Source organism: Cordyceps javanica, chromosome 7 (genome assembly GCF_051103115.1).
Source record: "Cordyceps javanica chromosome 7, complete sequence".
Classification (NCBI taxonomy): Eukaryota; Fungi; Ascomycota; class Sordariomycetes; order Hypocreales; family Cordycipitaceae; genus Cordyceps; species Cordyceps javanica.
Window position 1 is genome coordinate 1725419 of NC_139301.1, and position 22317 is coordinate 1747735.

The 22317-nt window shown below is 52.1% G+C and overlaps 7 protein-coding genes across 7 annotated transcripts; 5 read left to right on the forward strand and 2 right to left on the reverse strand.

The window, feature by feature from the left end:
• Positions 1-706: 706 nt before the first annotated feature.
• On the forward strand, positions 707-1622 carry V2A60_010026 (signal peptidase complex subunit SPC3; the record flags this gene model as incomplete). Its single annotated transcript, XM_083261287.1, has 3 exons — positions 707-849; positions 963-1244; positions 1349-1622. The coding sequence occupies 3 exons, from the start codon at positions 707-709 to the stop codon at positions 1620-1622; spliced, it is 699 nt and encodes a 232-aa protein (XP_083117413.1).
• A 398-nt stretch (positions 1623-2020) lies between these two features.
• V2A60_010027 (XRN 5'-3' exonuclease N-terminus-domain-containing protein) lies at positions 2021-6378 on the reverse strand (the record flags this gene model as incomplete). The annotated part of the gene is made up of 4 exons (XM_083261288.1): positions 2021-5793; positions 5858-6167; positions 6224-6317; positions 6374-6378. The coding sequence occupies 4 exons, from the start codon at positions 6376-6378 to the stop codon at positions 2021-2023; spliced, it is 4182 nt and encodes a 1393-aa protein (XP_083117414.1).
• Positions 6379-7038: 660 nt separating this feature from the next.
• V2A60_010028 (WD40-repeat-containing domain protein) lies at positions 7039-8623 on the forward strand (the record flags this gene model as incomplete). Its single annotated transcript, XM_083261289.1, has 6 exons — positions 7039-7075; positions 7125-7178; positions 7240-7291; positions 7342-7857; positions 7907-8392; positions 8449-8623. The coding sequence occupies 6 exons, from the start codon at positions 7039-7041 to the stop codon at positions 8621-8623; spliced, it is 1320 nt and encodes a 439-aa protein (XP_083117415.1).
• A 418-nt stretch (positions 8624-9041) lies between these two features.
• Positions 9042-10943, forward strand: V2A60_010029 (uncharacterized protein; the record flags this gene model as incomplete). The annotated part of the gene is made up of 1 exon (XM_083261290.1): positions 9042-10943. One exon carries the CDS (start codon positions 9042-9044, stop codon positions 10941-10943), a length of 1902 nt encoding a protein of 633 aa, XP_083117416.1.
• A 1421-nt stretch (positions 10944-12364) lies between these two features.
• On the reverse strand, positions 12365-14505 carry V2A60_010030 (3'-5' exonuclease family protein; the record flags this gene model as incomplete). The annotated part of the gene is made up of 4 exons (XM_083261291.1): positions 12365-13327; positions 13403-14109; positions 14230-14287; positions 14350-14505. The coding sequence occupies 4 exons, from the start codon at positions 14503-14505 to the stop codon at positions 12365-12367; spliced, it is 1884 nt and encodes a 627-aa protein (XP_083117417.1).
• Positions 14506-18681: 4176 nt separating this feature from the next.
• On the forward strand, positions 18682-19939 carry V2A60_010031 (uncharacterized protein; the record flags this gene model as incomplete). Its single annotated transcript, XM_083261292.1, has 2 exons — positions 18682-18698; positions 19537-19939. 2 exons carry the CDS (start codon positions 18682-18684, stop codon positions 19937-19939), a joined length of 420 nt encoding a protein of 139 aa, XP_083117418.1.
• A 1486-nt stretch (positions 19940-21425) lies between these two features.
• Positions 21426-21861, forward strand: V2A60_010032 (uncharacterized protein; the record flags this gene model as incomplete). Its single annotated transcript, XM_083261293.1, has 3 exons — positions 21426-21458; positions 21535-21576; positions 21652-21861. The coding sequence occupies 3 exons, from the start codon at positions 21426-21428 to the stop codon at positions 21859-21861; spliced, it is 285 nt and encodes a 94-aa protein (XP_083117419.1).
• Between the last annotated feature and the right edge of the window lie 456 nt (positions 21862-22317).

Here is a 22317-nt window from a genome sequence, read left to right on the forward strand (position 1 = left end):
GCAGGTCTAGTCGCGATGCCTGAAGGTACCCACCCACCTAAGTACCTACCTACCTAAGTAGTACCTTACTTACCATACGGTACTAGCTAGCTTAGTACCTACCAAGGTAGCGATGTAGGTACCTACCTAGTAGGTACCAATAAGTGCCTGCAGACCTACTTCGCATATGGATCCCTGGGTAAGTACTTACCTATCTACATACATACCTAAGTACCTAAGGTATGTTAGGTAAGATAGGTAAGTACGTGCGTGCGTACGGATACCTAGCTAGGTATAAGGTCCGCTTCACTTTTCTTGACCTCGCAAGCAAGTCGGGAAGACCTGAATTGTGTGGAAGCTGGAATTTGTATAATGAATAGTATATAACCATCGAATCATCACTTTGTGCTCCTTCAAGCAGCTCTGTTGTGCTGATCGATTAAATAGCGTAGGTAGCTGGCTAAGTACCTGACTTACGCGCCATTAGCACTGGTGCGTGCTCAAGCAAGCTCCCACCCCAAACGTGTCCTGATTCTCGGCCTTGTCGGCCAACCAAAGCTTACCGACCTACCTTATTACCTACCTATCTACTCTCACCATCCCATCGCCAATCCATCCTCAACTGACAACGCAAGCGCTTGCCGCCCGAATCGAAGCCTATTCCCCCTAGGGGAGTTCGAATTGCAACTGCACTTTCCCACCGGCCGCTCGACGTTGCCCACGCGCCATGTACAACTCTTTTAACCGCATCCAAAATGTCTTTGGCTTCTTCACGACGGTAGCCTGCGTCTTTGGCGCCTTCATTGCGGCCACCGACCTCTTCTCCCCGCGCGAGCCGTCGGGCGTTATTAGGCCTGATAACATTCAAGTGTAAGCCCTTCAAACTTGCGCCCGGGACGCGATACCCTGCGCCGTCGCTGCGCATTTTACCCGCCGCCGACCGAAATCAAGAACCAAACTGACACTATAGTCCCAACTCATAGCGTCAAGGGCCGCCCGCACTACTACAGCACCCGTAAGGAAGAGTACGCCGTCATTCGTTTCTCTCTCGAGGCCGACCTCTCCAGTCTCTTCACATGGAACACCAAGAATCTCTTCGTCTATGTGACCGCCGACTGGCCCGGCCCCGACAACACGACAAATTCGGCCGTCATATGGGATTCCATCATCACGAACCCAAGCGCAGACCACCTCCTGAACATTGGACCAGCCACGCTGAAGAAGTTGCGAAAGAGTTCTGTCGGAAAGTCTATTGACCCAAGCCGGTATGTGAGATCCATTTGCCACTCAGGGTAGATAGCCTCGAGTATACCGCTTGCACGTGGCCTCCCTGCTGTTTTCTTGCAACTAACTCCGTCGAAATTTGTAGTGGCAAGCTCAAGCTCAAGAACCAAAGACCCAAGTATCAAATTACGCATCCTTCTGGCAAGGTTGCCCAGACGCAGGATGTCACTTTGAAGCTGCACTATAATGTCCAGCCCTGGGTCGGTTTGCTGACCTGGAACATGCCACGGGACCTCTTCCTCTGGAAGTCCGTTTCGGGGGGCGAGAGCGACGGGTTTACACTACCTACGCTGAAGATGAAAGAGTCCAACGACGGCAAAACCAAGGCCAAGACCAAAACTAAAAAGGCCATGGCATAAGCCAGCTGGCACTCGTGATCGTGTTCTACCAATTCTCGCATGACTCATGATCCTCAACATATAAACTCGATATTGTCGTGGAGGAATGACCTCGGCGTTTCAGGGTGCGAGTTGCCGATGATCTATGTAACTCAAAATGGTTTTTCTTTTCACTTGCAGACACGTTCGGATGTATTAGTGCTACGGAGGGAAGAGATTGGTATACTTATTTTATCTCAAATTACATCTACTCTAGTGTCGTATCCTGTTCTTCAAGATCTCAAACAGTAGGCCCCAGTGCGTTCATCAATGCATTAGTCGCCGTCTTTTCCATCCTTGATTTGACAAGATACAGGCCACCTTATGATCGAAACTATATCCACCCAACCCTCGTCATTGACATTTGCTTCCTAGACAGGCTACGCTGTTTTGGCTGCCTGACTGCCAGCAGCATCGCCTGCTCGCCCACGGTTGCCGTTGCCCCTTCCTCTATTGCCTCGACCACGGCCTCGGCCACCTCGTGGAGCGTTCAAATTTGGTGGCGGCGGCACGTTTCCGTACCTTTGCTCACTGTGCTGCCCATTACCTGCAGCATCACGATGACCACCGCGACCTCGGTTGCCGTGTCCGTTGCTATGCGAGGTGCCGTTCGATCCGTCACGGTAGACTAAAGTACTGTGCCGGAGATTGGGCTCGCCATTGGCACCACCATGACCCCGACCCCGACCAGCTGAGTGCTTTCCATTAACAGCGCCGCTCCAGCCGCCGCGCAGCGGTGCTGGAGCTTCGGCATCCTTGTACTGTGTCACTCTCACGGAGCCGTAGCTGCCAGTCGTCTTGTTCGGTGCTGCTGCCGCACGTCGCTGCTGTGATTTGCTAGAGGCCGAAAGCACCTGACGATCCGATGTGTTGAGAACGCTCGAGGTTGGCACGGTCTGCCCACGGAACATGGGTGCGCGTTCGCCCAACGTTGTTCCACTCATAAATGATGTGTCCCACACAACGTCGAGCAGAAGTGCTGTTGGAGTGCGGCTGATACCAACCACTGTACCCCTCGTAGCAATAGGCACTTTACCAGCTGCGGCAACAAATGTGACGCGATCACCGAGCTTGAAGGTTTGGTTTCCAAGTACCATTTCAGCATCCGACGGTTTGAGCAAGGCCGTGCGGGGGACAGCACGTAGTTTGCGTATCTCCGAATCCTGCGAAGCTTGGTAGACTTGCTCGCCAACGGTGGCCAACGCCAAGACTATGTCCGAGTCGAGCTGCTCAGCATCCAAAGTGACCTTCTCGAATTTGCTAGTTTCCTGCTTCTTTAGCCAAGCAGAAAGATCTTTCAGTCTTTGAGATGCAACACTTTGATCTGGCCACAAATCTGTGTCGTAAACGTCGCTCTTCTGAGCATGCTTTTGAACCGCAGCGAAGAAGTCGGGGAATGCAACCATGTAGTTGGCAATGAGCTGGATAGCCAGGTTGCTGAACTCCCAGCCAGTGTTCGATTTGCGCGAGTAACCAAGCACTTTGAGTTTGCGTCCCTCGAACTTGAGGTTGAGGCCAAGATTCAGCTTTAGACCGGCAGAGGTCAACACCTGAAAAGAAGACGTGATTTTACTGAGAACTAAAGGATGGACTCCAAGCTGTTTGGCGATCGCAAAAGATGGCGTGTATGGATTCGCTTTCGCAGCTTGCTGGATGATGGATCGTGAAAATGCTGGCTCCTTGGTCTTTGGCACCGAAACTACCAATTCCGCTTTGCCATTGACATGGCCGGTAATCTCGAGAGGTCGACCATAGGCATACTCCCCGAGGAAAAAGGCCCTTGTGCCTTGAGGGAACTCCTCTTCGATTGGCAAAGCAGCCTTTTCAATAAATCGCTCGTCCTCATTCATCACATCGTCAACAATAGTTTGAGCGGCATACATGCTTCGGACGCTCGGGTTTTCAGCATATTCCTTTATCAACGCGCCCTCCTCTGTTTTAAGGAGACCCTTGAGCATGTGAACACCAACAATGCACTCGACTTGGCCGATTGTGACACCAAGGCGTTTCGCGTGCCAGTTCTCGAGATAGTCTGCCTCTTTCGCAAATTCCGCGGATTCGCGATTTGTATTGTCCGTCATGGTCACCTTCACACCATCTTCGCCCAGTGCATATGTGAAGAGTTCATCTTGAACCTTGACAACCTTGGCTTCTTGGAGAAAAGGAAATCCCACAAAACATTTCTGTCCAAGTTTTTCTTTCCAGGTTTCCGTCTTGCTGCGGATCTCAGTCTCAGTCAGTGTCACAATCACACTCGGGTTGCGGCTGTCGGCTTGAAAGACGTTGATGCCATAGCCTGAGATAAGCTGCGCAGTATGAGGGAGTGTGTGTAACGAAGGAAAACCTGCTAAAGCGTCCATCTTTAGCTTTGCGCCGTCTGTCAAGGCTGACTTATAGACTAGCCCCTCCATATTTGGCAGGTCAAAGATGTTCTCGATGCAGCGGCAGTTTTGTACGTCAGGGAAGATACCGGGGAGGGGAGAAGGATACGTGAAATTGACTTCAGATGAGTATGTGAATTTGAGAGGAACACCGAAACCATTGCGAGCCTTTTCTTCTTCACTGAGAAACGCATTTTTTGTCTCCATGGCAGTCAAGAGGCGCTTTTCATCAATGAACGGGATCTTGACGACGGCTTCCCAGTCCATCTTCTTGCCATTCATGTCCAACTCGAAATCTCGCGGGTAGAAGTCAATGATGGGCGAGCTAGGGTTCGTCATGAGGTCGTGGTAAGCCGTAGGTACAATCTTCTTGCTGCGGTCTGGCAAGACTCCCATGAGCTGTTCATATGGTTTGAAAGGCTGCCCTTTCTCGAATGCTAGCTTTGCATTTGCGCCTTTGGATACATCGGAAATAAGCGGCGCGTAATGGTACTTGTAAAACCAAGGCCATGACGCAATCCCACGATAGTAGTAAAAAAGAACCCACTGCAAACCTTCGACATAGTTCTCGCAGAGGCTGGTTTGCTCGTCGGCATAAGCAGTAGACTCCCACTCCGGAAACTTTTGCAAATAGTACTTGGTCTTCCAACCCTGATACTTCTGCTGGTAGAGCTTGTCGTATTCCTCTTGAGATGACTGGCTAGAGACATTTACGACTGTAGCCTTGTCATATGTTCTGATGACGCGATATGCAGCAAGATTCCCTTCCTCATCTTCCTCATCTTCCTCATTATCACCCGCTGGCTTAGGAGGGAACGAGATGATAAAGTGTCGGAATCCATTCTCATCTTCATTTGTAGACCACTCAAGATGCATTGCGTCGGCAATCTCTTGAATAAAAGTCTTGTCCGTAGCACTCAAATCCACGCCAAGGTCCAATTTATCGTCCGAGCGCTTGGAGACGTAGGGGCGTATCTTTTGTTTCCAAAGATCTCGCTGTGCTGTGGTGATAATCCGTTGGCCGCTTTTGGAGGTCTTTGCAGTGGAAGTAGTTGCTCTATTTTGCGACTCTTCCATCTTCTTAGAAGCAAACCATTTCTCGTCGGCGACATCGTGTTCGAACTGCTTAAGCTCGACCTTGCCGAGCTCAGCAATCATCCTGAGCGCTCGCTTGATGTTTAGAACACCATTCTCGTGAAGGTAACCTCCTTCCTCAGGCAGAACTCGCTTATAAATTTCGAACATATCGGCAAGTGCACCTTCATTGATATGAAGCCCAGGGAGGTTCGGCAAGAAATCATTTCCGACGAAGAACGCCATGAGAATAAAGTCGTCAATCACACGTTCCAAGTCGAAGTCGAAGCCCAAGTCTGTATTATGCTTCAGTCCCTGGAACTCCATTTCCAGGTATTCCCTAACCATGCATAAATGCAGTAAGAAGAAATTTTGGTGTTCGAGCTCCTTGGATTTATTCTTGGACGCTCTGCCGAACGTCACTTCTTCGCGGAGCAGAGAGAAGTGGGGGTCGTGACTGAGGAGCCCCAGCATGATGAGGTCGGCATCGAGGCCGTACAAGCAGTGTCGCACATTGGGATTATAACCAGGTTGCGATTTCGCGTTTCGGATGTACTCCATGATTTTGTGTTCGCCCTCGCCGGGGACTTCATGTCCGGATAGGACGATCTCACAGCCCTGCCAATCGGTATCTTCGGAAACTTTCTTATTGACGAAGTATTGTAGTTGACGAGAAAGTTTCGCCATAAAGTCGGTTCCTGTAGATGAATGAGGCTCCATGTCAACACAAATTTGCGGACCCAATGAAAGGATATTGCATACCTGGCGTAATACAGTTGCTGTCAAAGGGCTCTTCTTTTGGCATCTCGACGCCTTCTTTGATGGCCTTTTCACGGGCCTTTTCCACTTCAAGTGCGGTACGAAATCGACGAGCTCGCTGCTGGTTCATTTTGGCGCGCGGCGCGACACCGTCAATGGCCATGAAGAAGAGCTGCTTGGGTTTGATCTTGCCAAAGAGATGCTCGATGTAGTTGAAAATCCGAATAAACATTTCTTCCTCGCTTAGACGGAATGTTGTATCCTCACCAGCGTCTTTGTGCGTGCAGTTGTGGATAATACCGTTCATATCGAGCTGTTGGGCGCATTAGCCATGCCTACTTTATTAGGCGTCGCAGGACATGTTCGTACATAAAGACAGTCAAACTCTGGTATTCTATTTTCCGCAATAAGCTGCGAGATCGGGGGATATCGCTCGGACAGCCATCGGAAGAATTTGGGCACACTGTCCAGATGTCAGTCTACCATGGCAACATTGGAATTCCGCGCCACGTCACGTACCCCATGATGGCGACGCTGAGCCACGCTTATGCCGTGAGGTAAAGAATTGATAGAAGGGTCTTGTTGCTGTCTTGGTTTAAACAGGTTCGATACTGCGTGGCGAGAGAAAAATGAGACTCGCTCGAATCTGAAGGAAGCCAGAGGCGTTGTAAAAAAGACAATTGCCGTTCGTTGAGGTTGTGTACGAGGAGAAACGAAGAGGCAGTATGTGCCTTGAAAGAAAAAAGACAGCTTAGAAGCTGTCACACCCAATGTTGACGAGCGTGTAACGCAATCTGCTCGGTTTCCTTTGTATGATGAAAGAGTCACTTGCCGTGGTACCATGCGCCGACTGGCCGCCTGAGGGGCAATGGAACTGTGGGCACAGCCTGCTAGCTTGCTTGGGCATGACAGAGCTGTGGGTTTTAAGGTGCGATCGCCGGTTTTGGTCCTCCCTGTGAGGCTATGACTAAGCTTTTGAGCAGTCTTGCGCCGTCCCCACCAGGCTACATCGTTCGCGGCTGGGCCGTCACTTTACGCGCGACGCGTGCTCTCAACTTTCAGAGCTTGCACCACAGCTAATCTTCGGTCACTTCGAAGAGCAATCCGCTACCACAGCACTTGAGGCTACGCGCCAATCTTCTCAGAGGCTTTCCGCGCACACTGAATCGACCTATTCGTGGACTATGGCTCCCCCTCCTAGCATGGATCCTGACTCTCTTGGTATGTTGGCTTGCGATCTTCAGAATGTTTCTGCTAACGGATACTGCAGTCGATCTGACGCACGATGAGGAAGACGACCAGGGCGAGAGACTTATAAATGAAGGTATTTCTGCTCCAGTTTCAATGGTTTTTTTTTTTTTGAAACAAGCTAAGCCGCCCGGTAGAGTACAAAACCTGGAAGAAGAACAGCCCGTTCTTGTATGATATGATTCTTGGGTAAATACGGCGTCTCCAACATTGCTTTATCTTTCTTTAACACCGCATAGCACGGCGCTTACATGGCCTACTCTTACTGTACAATGGTTCCCCGACGTCAAGGAGCCCCAGGGTAAAAACTTCCGCATGCACCGCCTGCTACTGGGCACTCACACTTCCGACGAAAGCGTCAATTTTCTGCAAATTGCAGACGTTCAAATCCCAAAAGCACTCGCGCCGAACCCAGATGACTATGATGAGGAGCGCGGCGAGATCGGGGGATATGGCAAGTCGAGTGATGTTGCTGCAATCAAATGTGATATTGTCCAGAAAATTGAGCACCCCGGCGAGGTCAACAAGGCTCGCTACCAGCCTCAGAACCCAGATATTATTGCCACACTGTGTGTCGACGGAAAGATTCTGATCTTCGACCGCACAAAGCACCCGCTTCAACCCTCAACTTCCGGCAAGATCAACGCCCAGATTGAGCTGATCGGCCACAAGGCTGAGGGCTTTGGTCTTGCTTGGAGCCCACACGAGAAGGGCTGTTTGGCATCTGGAAGCGAGGACAAAACCATGTGTCTTTGGTAAGTTATGCTCGGATTGTCTTTATGTCGAGTGCTCATCATCTCTCAGGGACCTGAAGAAGCTTGAGTCTGATGTTCGAGTCCTCAAGCCTTCGCGGCGTTACACCCACCACACTCAAGTGGTCAACGATGTTCAGTACCACCCCATCTCAAAGAACTTTATTGGCTCGGTTTCCGATGATCAAACGCTACAGATCGTCGATACTCGTAATAGCGATGCGAGTAAGGCTGCAGTAGTCGCCAGAGGTGGCCACTTGGATGCTATCAACGCCTTGGCTTTTAATCCCGACTCCGAGGTCCTGGTAGCCACTGCCTCTGCTGACAAGACGATCGGTATCTGGGATCTTCGCAATGTGAAAGAGAAGGTGCACACTCTAGAGGGTCACGACGATGCCGTCACATCATTGTCGTGGCATCCCAGCGAAGCTGGTATTCTGGGCAGCGGAAGCTACGATAGGCGCATCATATTTTGGGATTTATCTCGCGTCGGTGAGGAACAGCTTCCTGACGACCAAGATGATGGTCCCCCAGAATTGTGAGTTTTGCTGTATTGACTGGATACTTCTCGTTGTCGCTAATATTATCTTGCAGACTTTTCATGCACGGCGGTCACACAAATCACCTTGCTGATTTTAGCTGGAATTTGAACGAGCCATGGCTTGTGGCTAGTGCTGCAGAGGATAATCTTTTGCAGATTTGGAAGGTTGCCGAGGCCATTGTCGGCAAGGATGATGGAGAGCTACCTGTAGACGAGCTTGACAGATAGGTCTGGCTGTGACTGAGGATTTTCAGCCTCAGTATAATTGTAAGACAAGGAACCCTGGCGTTTGTGGACCCAGTTGGGCGACGATCTTGCGGTTGGAGCTGTGATACTGCTCCGAGCTCTGACGTGGCATTTTTTAAGCACAAGTGTTTTTGCTATATTTCTACGTACGCAATCGTCGATGCAAAATATTTCGCCAAACGCTTTGCGCTGTTTTAAACATGCTCCTACAACGAATTCATTGACTGCAATGTTCAGATGGTCCTCAGAATGGTTCACGTGAAGTGCGCATATTGGCACGTAGCCACTTGCCACCTCCTTGAAGAGTAAAATATAACGCGAATACACCATCTGCTCAATTTTTGTTATTACCCAGTTCCAGCCGCGAGATAAATCACAAGTCTTTGACACCAATATCACCATGGACTTCTCTACGCCAGATCAGTTCATCAGTCATGCCTGGGATCCAGAGACCATTGCGCCAGAAACTCTCAGCGCGTCAGCCGCCATGGGCTCTTCTATGCAGCATGAGAAATGCAGAATTGACGGCACACACGCCAAACGAGTCAAATTGACGGACATGGAGACGGAGCGTTACTTTCACGGCCACGACCCAGGCGCCGCACAACGATCAGGTGGTGTCGCCGAGAAGCTTGCAGCGGAAGAAATCGCACGGCAGGGCCTTCTCACGCTGTTGTGTCATAATTCGGAGCTGGCCGTCGAAATCGGCAAATACCTGAACCCCGACGATATTGTGTCGCTATACAGTATGAGTAGGGCGTTTCACGAGGCAATCAACAAGTACATGCTTGCCAGCGTCCGCGCCTGGATCGCGCACAAGGCGCCAGAGGCGGGCAAGGTGTTTGACTTTCGCTTTTACAAGCGCAATCTCGTTGCCGACCCGGCTGGTCGCACTTGGGGCTACCAGTACGACACGGCCACAGCCGCAGCACGCAGCAGCGGAGGCGACGGTGTCGGCTCAGGACAAGCTATCGGCGCGGACAAGGCTGAGGAGGTCCGCGCCATTCCCGGTCTCAAGTACCTTCAGCTCGTCGTCGGCCGCGATCGGTACTGCCGGGAGATACGCGCCATCTTGGCGCGCCACGGGCACCGCACACCGGCCTCGATGCACTCTACGCTCCTGAAGCTCTGGCTATGCCTCGACATTCCGACGGGGCCGCGCCGCGCAGCCCTCTTGCGAAACCGGGACGTGTGGGCTGACCAGGACCTCTACAACGCGCAGCTGCTCTTTGTCAAGCTCGGGATGCACTTCAATGACCCCGTCTACGGGCCCAACACGTACGAGCTCCTGCACCTGATGATGGGACAGAGGGGTCTCTACCCGCTCTGGCAGCTGCTCGCGCGGAAGCGCTTTACGCGCCTCGCCGAGGTGCTCGCCCTCAAGGTACGCTACGACTTTCCAGTCGCGCCCTCGCCGTCCGACCCGCGCGTCCGCGGCGCGTACCACTGGAGCGCCGAGTACTTTGGGAGCAGTATCCACGGGGTTCCGTACGCCGAGATCGGCCGTGGCCACCTCGAGTGCTGGGGCCTGGGTCCGGGCTGCTCAGCAAGCGGTCTTCGTCACCTCCCGCGGCCGGACGAGCTGGTGCCCATTGAGGCGGTGGCACGCGGCCTTGAGCTCGACGCCCACCTCATGGGCATGATGATGTGGGGGTACGTGGACTGGACGACAGGCGAGAACCTGGTTCCCTCGGCCGAGGAGCTTCACGTCGATGACGAGGCAGCGCTGCTGGGCGCCGCCGACACCAGTCACCACTGGCGGCCCCGACATGCTCTCAAGAAGCGCTTCCATGAGCTCTCACCCGCCCAGCAGCAGCGCATCCTCGACGAGGATGAGGATGAGCGCCTGCGCTCCATGGCGTGGTGCGGTGAGACGGACGATTACTCCTCCGCGAGCGAGGACGGGTCTCACGACGGAGACGACGAAGAAGACGACACCATGCCGTGCTCGCTCGAGGATGAAATGACAAGGGGCTATGTCGTCCCCCCGCCGCCGCTGCGCACTGGCTCCGGCAGCGATGACGTCGTCGTCGTGCCAGGCCTCGACGACCAGACCGCCTGGGTGGACTTTGTCAACGACGTGGTCATGAGCGGGCTGCCGCCCGACGTCAGCGGCGAGGCGGCGCTGCGCGCGGAGGCGTGGCAGTCCTACCAGGATGTCGAGATGGACTCGGAGTGGGATTGGGGACTCTGGCTGCGACAGCAGCAGCAAGCAGAAGGAGGCAGCGAACGCGACGAGACCGAGGATTTTGATTCATATTCCGAGGCGGAAACAGAAATAGCGGATGGCAATATGCACTGAACAATGGCTTTTAAACGACTAGAAACGGCCAGGCGGGAAGGGATGTAAGCCTTACTGGGTGGGCTTGTGCTATGAGATTTCTTTTTTGCGCAGAAATCGCTATTGAAGTGAGAAATCCCAAAGGGAATCACGTATTGACTTCCATGTCGGCAATGTGTTTGTTTATCCACGGATCAAGCAGGACGGTCCCTCCACTGCGGGAAAACATGAGTCTTTATGCATACGGGACCGGCTATAGCAACAAAAGAGGCCCGGGAGAACCAACACGTTCCTGATGGGTCGGTGTAATGCTGCCGCACCGGAACCCATGTAAGCGCCAGATACGGAAGACTATCGTGTCTGTTCCTGGTGGCCAACGAGCTCCAGTGGCGACTCAAAGCTCGCAAACTCGTGCAAAATACGAGTCATGGCTCTCGAGGAGCCCGACACTCCATCGAAAAACCAGCTGGATGGCGCGCACACTTACAGACGCGCCATCACATTCCAACCGTCGGAATACAGGCAAGAAGAGAGCAGTAAGGGAGACTAAAATTTTGTAAATACCAGATGAGTGAAATGAGAAAAATAATGAAGAGTAAGGAGAACTGAGAGAATAGTAATTGGACAATGCCCTTGCCTTGACCGGGTTTAATAAGAAAACCAAACACCTTGCTAAGAAACTGAATCAAAAGTATGAATCGAGTTCACGCAAGACCAAGATACACCGTTAACGCACCCTTTCGCTATGCATTCATCCGGAACAATTTCTTTGACCCCTCTTGTCGCGGTTGTCGCCTTCAACCGCCGACAGACACACCCTTGCGTCGTTCTCTGTCCACAAAATGCCAATCCCGACCCAACAAAAGAATGTTCCAGTCCAGTCCAAGTCCAAGTTCCATGTATGTGTTGTTGTTTGTGAAAGACGCGGAATCGTCCCCGTTCTTTCTACTTTGTGCAAAAAATTTCGAGGCCTACTAGATTCCCTTTTTTTCTTTTCCTAGCAAAAACAAAAGTCCGTAGATTCCTCTCTCCAGACTTCATCAACCCAGAATAGCCATGGTATAGTCACTTTTGTCTTCCAGCCTCGCGCAAAATGAAAAGAAAAGAAAAACAAGAAAAACACAAATTTTGTCCCACATCTCGCCTGAAGTAGTGTCCGACACTCCGTCCGAAAACCTCCCAAAATAATAAGAGAAAAATATCACGAATCCGATACACACCTGACCCCTTTCCCTCAAACCAAGAAGCAAAGTCTGCGAGGTAACTTCCGTGGCCAATGCCAAAGTTCTGTAACGTCCATCATTCAATGTGGCATGGCACATGAATAAAAATATACAAAAGTGTCTGCCACTCTGTTGTGCGATTCAAGATGGCCACATGTAGTGTTTGACAAGTCGTCCATCATTACCAGGCTCCACGATCAAGCGATACAGTCAATTTCCTCACGCGGGCGACTTGCTTGAGGGAGCGGCACCGCCATTCTGGCGAGAATCAGCTCCACTGACGGACAGACCGCCAATGCCGCTGGAAAGGAATGCAAATGGGTCACTCTCGTTGCCAGCAGGGCCGCTGCTGTAAAAGTTGTTGTGGGCAGGACCGGCCCCAGAAGCAGGACCGTTGGTGGCGGACTGGAAGGCAGCCTCGGCAGCGCGGCTATCAAAGGGACCAGCTGCGTGGGAGCCGGGAGCAGGACCAAAAGCCTGGTTATTCATGGAGCCGGGGTAGCCACCGGCGCCGCCGGCCAAGCCGGAAGGAAGGAAGTGGCTGGGAGGGCCGGCAAAATGCTGGTTGTAGCCAGCCCCAGCGTTGAAGGCGTTGCCTGAGTTGAAAGGGCCGGGTCCTGGCGTGCCTCCCATGGAGCCTTGTCCCATGTTGTACTGAGACGAGTTATCCATGGGGGACGGGTATCCAGAATCGGCCACAACAGCAGCGCTGGCACGGCTAGCCCCGCAGCGCAGGCAGCACACATTCTTGGCAAAATTATGATAGCCGCAGACTTCGTTGCCGCATTTCCAGTCACCAGCACGAAAGGGAACAACGCCGCCGCCGCCGCCGCCGCCCATGCGTCCACCGTGGCCCATGTGGGGATGGCCACCGTGGTGCGGAGGGGGCATGATCTGAGGAGGGCCGTAGCCGCCGCCGCTGCCGCCGCCATAGCTGAAATTGTCACCGCCAGGGCCAGAGCCAGCGGCAGGGAACGAGCATCGAAAGCAGGCGGTTCGACGCTGAAAGTTCGAAAAGCCGCATGAGGGGCATGTCCAGTCACCAGGACGAGGGCGGTTCTTGCTAGGAGGGAACGGCGTGAGGATATCTTGGGCACGGTCGAGGACTCTGCTCGAAGATGGGGAGACCTCAATGGCCTTTTCGTTAAGCGCTCTGCCGTTCATACAGAGACTCTCGGCAGCCTTGGCAGTGCGTTAGTGGCTGAGCATCAACCGTGTTTGAATGGGTGGCTAGGAACAACATGGGGAGAACCTTACCTCCTCGTGAGACGAAAAGACAGCAAAGCCAGTGCCTGTGGGCTTGTGCTGCTCAGGGGTTCGGAGAGTCCAGAATGCAATGGGGCGCCCACCAAACTGGGTGAACCAGCTCTCGAGCTCGGACTGGGTGGTGTCGTGAGGCAAGCCAGACATGTGAAGGACTTTGCTTCTCTCAGAGAGGAAAGCGCGAACATCGGCTCGAGCATCCATCGGGCGGGTCAGAACATCGGGGTGTTCTTGAGGAGGCTGGGACTTTCGGATCAGGCCCCTTAGGACTCGCGCAAGGGTAATAGCCTCCTCCATGGCACGGCGAGGCGAGGCGGGAGCTAATGCCTGAAGGTGGAAGGGAAGGTTATGCTTGATGGGTGCGCTGGACTGAACGGGCTCGACTTCAAGAGCGGCACATATGTTGGACAGCATTGAGGGGCCGAAAGGCAAGGACTCGGGATGGTGCTGCTGCCAGCGCTGGTACTCAGTGCGGAGGTCGAAGGTTCGGGAGTGCTGAAGATAAGGGGGGAGGACTACAGCCTTGTCACGAGCTTCGCGGGGAAGCTGAACTCGAAGATCCCATGCATCAAGAGTAACGAAGGCGAAGTCAATGTTCTTGGATGTCAGGTACTCGGTAGCAAAAGCGTCGAATCGAGAGATTGCGTCTCTAAAGGTTCCTGCGTTTCGAACGTGCTCCCAGGTAAGAGTCGTCAGGCTCGCTGCCGAGGGAATGGGTCAGCAGGGTACTAGGCCGTCACAATCCCAGGTAACCGAGTCGGGGGACGGGGTCAAAAGATTGGGAAAATTGGAACAGGGGCTTGGTGTGAATGAGTACGTACTGCACAATGGCGTAATAGGCGTGTTGACGGGTTTGACGAGGACACTTTCGTGTGTAATCTAGCATTGTGCTGCTGTTAGGACCATATGGGGTGTCAAGTACGAGGAGTTGGTTGGCATACCTCCTCGAGAGTGTTGGCATCAAGCAGGATCCATCCAAGTTCAATGACCTCGGCAGAATCCTTTGTTACGTAGACACCGTGCTCATCGCAAGTGGTAGCGACGTGAATGACGACGTAGCGATCCACGCTGAACTGAGAGCTCTGCTGGGAAGACATTTTCTTCAATCTCTGGCGGAGCGTCGGAACTGGTGAGCAAAAGGTGGAGATTGGGCGAGGCAAAAGAGCGAGGCCTTCGCGGCGTCGAGAATCAGGCCAGGCAGTCCCAGAGGGTAGGAAAAAAGCTCAACGTCGACAGTTATAGAAAATCGATATTGTGACGGGCTGGAGGAGGCGGAGGCACAAGGAGAGGGAAAGCGACGAGGCGGCGGGTTCAGGTCGCAACCAAGGGTCGAAAAGGAGGCGTTGTTGGAGGATGCAGATTCGAAAAGCAAGCGTGAAGAGAGCTTCTTCAAACGACGCAAGCCAGGCGGTGGGGGCAACGTGATAACCAGGGGAGAGGTACGTAGCAGACAAGACAGGGAAGAAAAAAGTGAGCACAGGATGAAAGTGGCTGTGGAAGAAGACCAGACCAAAGTCGAGAAGAATGCGCAAACAATCCAGCACTGCCGAAACAGACAATGGGGCCAAGGGACGAGAAAAAAAAGCTCTAATAAAACGAGAGAGAGGATGGGGATGCAGGAGAAAACAAGAGTCCGCGAGGTGACTGAAGGGCTGACTGGCTTGGCTAGCTGGTGGTGGAAGAAAAAGATGGGCGGGCTCTGAAATTTTGGAGGGCCTGATCGGGGGAAGAAGGGTAAGTAGGTAGGTAAGTACTCCGTACTACTAGTACCTATAAGTATGGTGGTTCAAGTACTTACTAAGGTAGGCTGGGTCGGCAGGTAAGTACCTAGGTAAGGTAGGTAGGTAGCTTTCTTTGGTCCAAACCTGCGAAGGGTACTTGTCCATCTGGCGAGCTGGATGCCAATCAAGTTTAATAGTACCGCTATCGAAGCAGCTTACAGTAGAAGTTATTTGCATATCAAACTTGACCGCATGTCCGTCTGTTTGCCAGCTACCCGTCCAGGTATTTGTTTACTCGGGGGCCTCGTTGAATTGTAATAATTTGACCTGTGTAAGTACCTAGGTAGTACGGTTAGAGAGGCCAATACCATGCCAGGGTCCCAGCGTAAGTATGTACAGCGAGTGGGTGTTTCAATGGGGTTGAAAAGATCTGTACTCAGAGGTACACGTCGTTAGCTACCTACCTACAAGTGCCTACCTAGAACTGCCTGCAATCATCGCACTGGGCTCCCCAGGCGAGCAGTCTCTTGCCAGCCTCAAAGAAACGGATGCCTAGCTTGGATGCATGATGTATCATGGCGCGGCCGAGGCCGAGTCCAGGTGCATCTTGTCCACGCGCGCAGGTTTACAGTCTGAGTGATAAGTTGGGTAGTAGTGAGTAGGCAGGTACAGGTTAGGTAGGTACAGATTACCTAGGCGGGGATTGATGAGTCGACGGAGGTTGGCTGGTTACTTTTACTTATGGACAGCTTTCCCACGCCACTGCCTACAGCCTGGGGAAGCTCCTTGACGGGAAGCGAGCGGGCATTTGGCCGAGGGAAAACGTGCAATTTCATGCAAAAAGGCCACGGCTGGTTGAGGATGGTCGGCAACGCCAACAACAGGCGGGAGTCGAGGGCGTGCTATTTCCGCACGACACCTTCAGGGGACCCAACCTTGGTAGTCGGCGCGTACCTAGGTACCTACCTAGGTACTTACCTAGGCCAGGTAGGCACCTGATACGACTACGTGGCATGCGGCTGGGGCGGGAGGGAACTGCCCTGCGAGGTACCTTCCAGGTACCTGAGAGGTGCCTGGGGCAGTTTCGGTTTGTTCAGGCACGGCGGTCGGGTCGGTGGGCCGTGCTCCCCTGCCGGCTGGCGGTTAGAGTATCCGCACCTCTCAACTAGGTAAGGTGGTGAGAAGTAGGTAGGGTACGGAGTAACTAGGGTATCAGTAGTTAGTTAGTTAGGGATGTTTATTTCGTTTTCGCAAAATTTCCTTCGTTCTTTCTGTTTTCTATGTGGACCAAAAAGCAGATTGGGAAATACATTCGACTTACACAACAAATTCCGACATGATATAGGAATATGTACCTATGCTACAAGGCAAGTATGTGCTGACTCTCGGCACGTAGGGACATTGAGATACCCAGGTCTCCCAAGAAGGTACTTACTGGCTGACCTATGTATTTTGGCTCTACTGGTACTCCGTACTTACAGGTCGTTCAGTTAAGTATTGGCTAGTGTCTACTCCGTACCCGCAGGCACAACAGCCAAGGATAACGGGCCAACTGCGTGAGCCCATCATTTATTACACTGGAGCCTCAATTCCGGGCATACTGGTTGACTGGTAGTGGCTGGTACGGATACTGACGCGCCACCAACTCCTCCGTGTGTCCACACCTACAACACCATCCTTCGCCATGAATCAAGACAAGACGAAACTGCTAGAGATGGGAGAGAGCGAAAAGATGCTCAAGGATGTAAATGTAATGTGCGAACCAAAGAATCTCGTCTGCTGCTTCAAGTGACTCCTTCGCCTTGTACATTATTGCCGCCAACACTTGCTGTGTTGCCTTGTGACGAGCCCAGACTGCGAGCCTGCAGCACTCTGTCCATCAATCCATCCGGTCCCGCTCCCGTCCCCGTCGTCTGATCGACTTGCCTCTCATGGAGCTTTTACCGACAGCAACGGCAGCCCTTCGCCCATTGTCTATTGATCATCGTCATGAAGCTCTACTGGATTGCCGCGCACCATCGACTGGCGCGGCCCCTGCCCCCGCAAATGGACACGGCTCAATAACCAGCCTCTTGGATGCTTGGGTGCCTCTTCGTGGCTATGGTACTCCGTACTCGGCCCCAACTCGGCCAGGGAGTTGGCTTCCCAAATTATAGTTGTGCTTCACCCGTTTCATCCGCAGCACAACCGCCTCTGGCAGGGCGCACTGCTCCGAATCGCCGCAGGGCAGTCTTTACTGTTCTACTTAGTAGGCGATGAATGCCTCGACGATTAACCTGTTGGCAGGAAAAAAGGGGCGTGCATGTTCATACATTGATTAACTACTGAGTAAGTACTATGACCTACCGATTCATCGCCTATGATGCAACCGTGCATCGATCCGACCTCCGCATTGTCTGCCGTAACTGGCGAAATCCTGTTGCATACTGGTAGGTATGCCACCTAAGCTTCGCATAGCGCCCGCCAATGATGAGGCCTGTTTTTCCCGAGCATGGCAGAGACTCTCAGTCTCAACACACAGACCAGTGCTATAGTAAATTTCGTGTTCAGTCGCACTACCCACCTGGTGGCCCTGTCTGCTTCTATATAGAAAGGCAAACGCTGAAGACCGAACAATGATACTCGAGCATGCGCCGAGTGAACAACCCCGACCAGCCTAAGCAGCCAGTTTGACATGCAATATTCAGGTAGCAAAGTAGCCAATTGAAGATGTGCGCGAGAAATATTACTTTACAATAGGAAAATAGCTAGTGAACAGAGAAACTTTTGCTCTTACATGTGCTGTGTAGCTGGCATAGGAGGTCAAGATATAAATTCTCATTCGCCGGATCGGCTCTCAATGCTACCCTGCCTTGATGCGCTGCAGATGATGGACCAAAACTAAAAGGCTCACTGACAATAAAAAACAATTTTAGACGCATCTTCAATCGTACTATTATAGAGCAATTCCTACGCGACTGCACTATGACCCAAGCATGCAGCAGCAAGCAGTTTGCACTGTCCTCCAACTCGTCGCTCGGCTGGTCTCTGTTTCCTCGATGCCCTGCCGAAATTTTCTAGAATTCAATGAAGTGCTGGGATGATTACTGAGCCCCAATAGGATGAAACCCATTTTGTCACCCGATAGTGAGCGCTCTTGCGTCCTACCTAGCACAGCCTCCGTCCTACCTTACCGCCGTCTCGAAATAAGTCCACCAAAAACAAGTCCGCAGTGAAGGAATGAATAGCAGCATAATCAACTCATGCTATGTCACATCCAATTCTGTACCTCTCTTTGGCCCAGGCCTCATTGGCCAATGCAGTAGGCATGCAGCCTTGACACGATGCTTTTTTGAGTAGGTTACTCAAGCAGCCACAGGTTGTCTTCCCTGTTGCGGATTGCCATTCAACCGACTAATAAACCGTGACGGCCCATTCTTCTGCTTGAGGATAGGCGGTGACTCTAGCCTATGGCTTCTCAAAAATACAACAAGCCGATCCTAACCAATAACATTTGCAGTTTCCTTCTTTTCGCGGCCAATTTGTTCTCAATGCGAGCTGAGAGGAAATAGAATGGCCGCTCACGATCTGTAAGCTGGCTTTTCATAATACGAGGCCCTTGCAGATAACCGCAATTTTCAGATAAGGGTATTACAAACAAGGTGTATGGTTACGTTTGGCAGGAGCCTTGACACTCTCAGAGTGGGTTGTAGCCAATTCCTGCAGGAACACGCAATAGTCTTGGTGAGACTGTGTCGGTGACACCTTGCTACCCATGAAGTTTGCATGAGATCAAATTGTCGATTCGACGTCGAAAAGCAAAACGGTACGGTCTTTACTCATGCGACAAGCTCGATTTCTTCGTTGCTTTACTCCATAGACCGACACAGTGACGTGACTACAACGTCAATGGAACAGCAGGACCGACAGCATCGGGATTTTTGGAGAGCTCACATACCTCTCTTCAAAGTCGAAACCAGCAGAAATAGTATTCAATCTACCAGTGCTTTCGGGCCGACCGTGCACGATCCAACGCCGGCCTGGTTGTAGCATAAACATTTCCCAGAACGCCAGGCGATTGGTAGGAAGGATCGCGAACCGGACGTCACACCGAAAAGGTGACAGCTTGTTCTAACATTCTTCATGTCCTATCCGACAGGAACCTAGCAGCGGAGGCTTATTCCAACCAACTCCTCTTTCCTGCGGTGATGGACATCGCAAGAACGTCTAGGAGTGCGTTATTGACACTGATGCGGATAAAATCAAACGGCCACAGGCCAGTACGTCCTCCATGCTGAGTCTCACAGTCGCAACCGGATAAACCGTATGAGCCAGGTGCTGTTCCCTCGCTTCTCTAAGAATGTAAATCAGCAGCAGCAGAACATCAAAGCAGAGCTAACGCCTAATCTTTGCTTCTCTTGCCCAAAGAAACTCTTCCGCTAATCCGCCTGATTCTTCATCATGCATTTGGCTGCCGCTCGCCGCCGGCTTTTTCTCCGCCACTGCACTGGCTCGCAACATCCCTCATGCCTACCCCAGCATCAACGAGGAGCGGAGCCGCAACGCCGGCGCTGCCATCTGGCAGGTTCGCAGCTTCAGACTTAGCCGCCAAGCCTGTCTAGCCGTCATCAGCACCGTTCTCCAGGAGTCCGAGCTTGCAGCCTACGCCAGCCCGCGCGTTCCTGAGTCCAACAACTACCCCCAGAAAAGCGAGGATCGTGACGAAGACTCCATCGGGAAGTTCCCGCAAGAAAAGGGGAGGGCTCAAGACCGAATCTTTCGAATGTCACCTGAACAAGGAAAGTACATGGACATAATTTTCCGTGAATAAGGATAAAACAAGGCATATTCCAGCATCGCAGGGCATACTAGCCCGACATCGCCGCCAACATGGACCCTGCTCACAGCACTGGTAGGTTTTTCCGATGCTATACTCTCCGCGTGCATGGTTGGGAGAACGTAGAGATCCCCCAACTGGATCAGGCCATCGTCCAGCACAACGAGGCTGGTAGCGTATGCGCGAAGCGCATTCCTCTCGCCGCCCAGATTTGCAGCGCTGCCAGGTCCTGAGTGGCACGTCGTCTATTATGAGCTTGTTTCGGCTTTTTCTTATCGATTCTTCTCTCAATATTTGAGCTGCCGATTGTATTTAGAGTTGTCCTCTTTGATTATATATCGGGACATTCACAGGATGCTACCTATACGAGTGTTGCTAAGCGTAGTATTGGAAACTGAATTTAGTGTACTTAATACACGGTGCTCCTATAGGATGAATCAGGTATTTATTCGCGCTTAGTTGGGACACGTTATGATTATAACATGAACCTGCTGTGGCAAATTAGATGGACTGTAAATGGCGGCGAAAAACTTTCTTATGAAAGTGTCACGATACTCACCAGAGCTGCCAGACTTCTAGTTGGAAAATGGTATATCTGTCTGATTTCCTGGGATTTCTTTCTATTTTGTTGGAGTACTACATGATTTTGTCCGATTGCGATAATTTAGTCAATAGTCAGAAACAAATACTGGTATATGCCTTATTGCTACGATCATCGCGAACGACAACAGTCACGGGCAGGGTGAGATTTACTCTGAGGGAATGTAGAGCACCGCCAACAAAAGTCGACATATGCTCATTTTCGAGGCACGACAATGAAGCTAGGTGGAAAGTCTTTGATAACACAAGAGTATGGTATTACAGCTCTCTGTATGATTATGAGTTTGCTGTTCGCCGGCCGCCTACTCTGTACCATATTGATTGTAACATATAGCGACGTCACATCTGGCTTTGGAGAGTCGCAAACTCCACTGACGTCTGTGATAATGGTCGACTCACCCACGAGCGCACCGCCCTTTCTGTGCCTTCTCATGGTTAGCAAGGCACTGGGCTTTCGTTTATTCAATTGCCCGTGGGAATAGACTGATAGAAGTCAGGTGACTGGGTGCTCCTTCATTGCGCACAGGTGCGATTGGCCTGTATTTGGTTGCCTTCCTGCTCGAACTTTCGGAAGCAAGCGCGCCACTCTCTCAATTCCCATTAGAGGGCTGCCCCCCCCCCCCCCCCTTACTTCACTGGCCAAGGTCCGAGTAGTTGACGACATCTTCAAGCAATCGCGACGCCTGGTTTCGTCACGCTCTTATCCTATTCTTCATCATTACGCGTCGCGCATTTATTCTTCCCACAACCTCTCACGACTTCGTCAAGCGCCTACGTCTTCTCGCCGTTCTTCACATATCTTGCCCTACGCCGTCGAGGACGTTCACACTGCACAAGCCCACTTACCTCATCCCGTTCGTTTAACGCTCTTACCGCCATCATGAGTACCGCCACGGCTTTCATCGTCATTTTCGTAACTTTATTGTGTGAGCGCCGACCACACTGAGAAATGCCAGCCAATTCTACCAGCTGCTAACCTCGCATCAAAGTTCCTCCTGCTGGAGTCTGGGCCGTCGCAGGATGCGGGATGGGTAAGTTTCAAAAGAGAGCTCGTTACCTCGCCTGCAATCGCACGCCTGCCTTCTGTTCCTTGCTGACGCCGTGAGGCAGATTTTCTTCTCAACTTAATCCTGACGTTGCTCATGTTTCTCCCGGGCTGTCTGCACGCCTTTTACATCGTATACGTCTATTACGATCGCCGAGAGCGGGCGCGCGAGGGCCGCTACCCTACCAAACCGTCGCGGGGTGTGTTCTCCAAAAAGGTGCAGACTTCCGGCCAGGACTATCTGCATGGGACCATTGCACCGCAGACATGAATGGAGGAACCACTAGCTATGGTGGGGTAGTCTTGCGTATGTCAGCGCGGGAATACTGCTCGATGATGCGGAAGCGGCTGAAAGGGATAGCACTTCTAGGAAAGGATGGCGTCAGGCATTTTGTATCCTCGTGAAGCCTGAAATGGCTCTATGCTTGTATCTGCTGGACTCTTACGAGAGTCATTGATCATGCTTTATTAGTCAACCGCCTTGAAATTATTACTAGATCTCATGCTTAAGACTACTGAGTTTCCATGCATTCGTGAGGATGGCGTTAGGACGGCCTGGTCAACGTCGTGATGAAGCGACCGTTGGTTCGGCCCTGACTGGACGAAGCGATCGACAAGTCAGACTAGTCTGCGGTGGCTAGCGCCGAGATCCCGCAGTGGGCTGACATGACACGAGGCTGCGTTTACACTGGAGAATATTAATTGCCCGTTGGGACAGTTGTTTCCA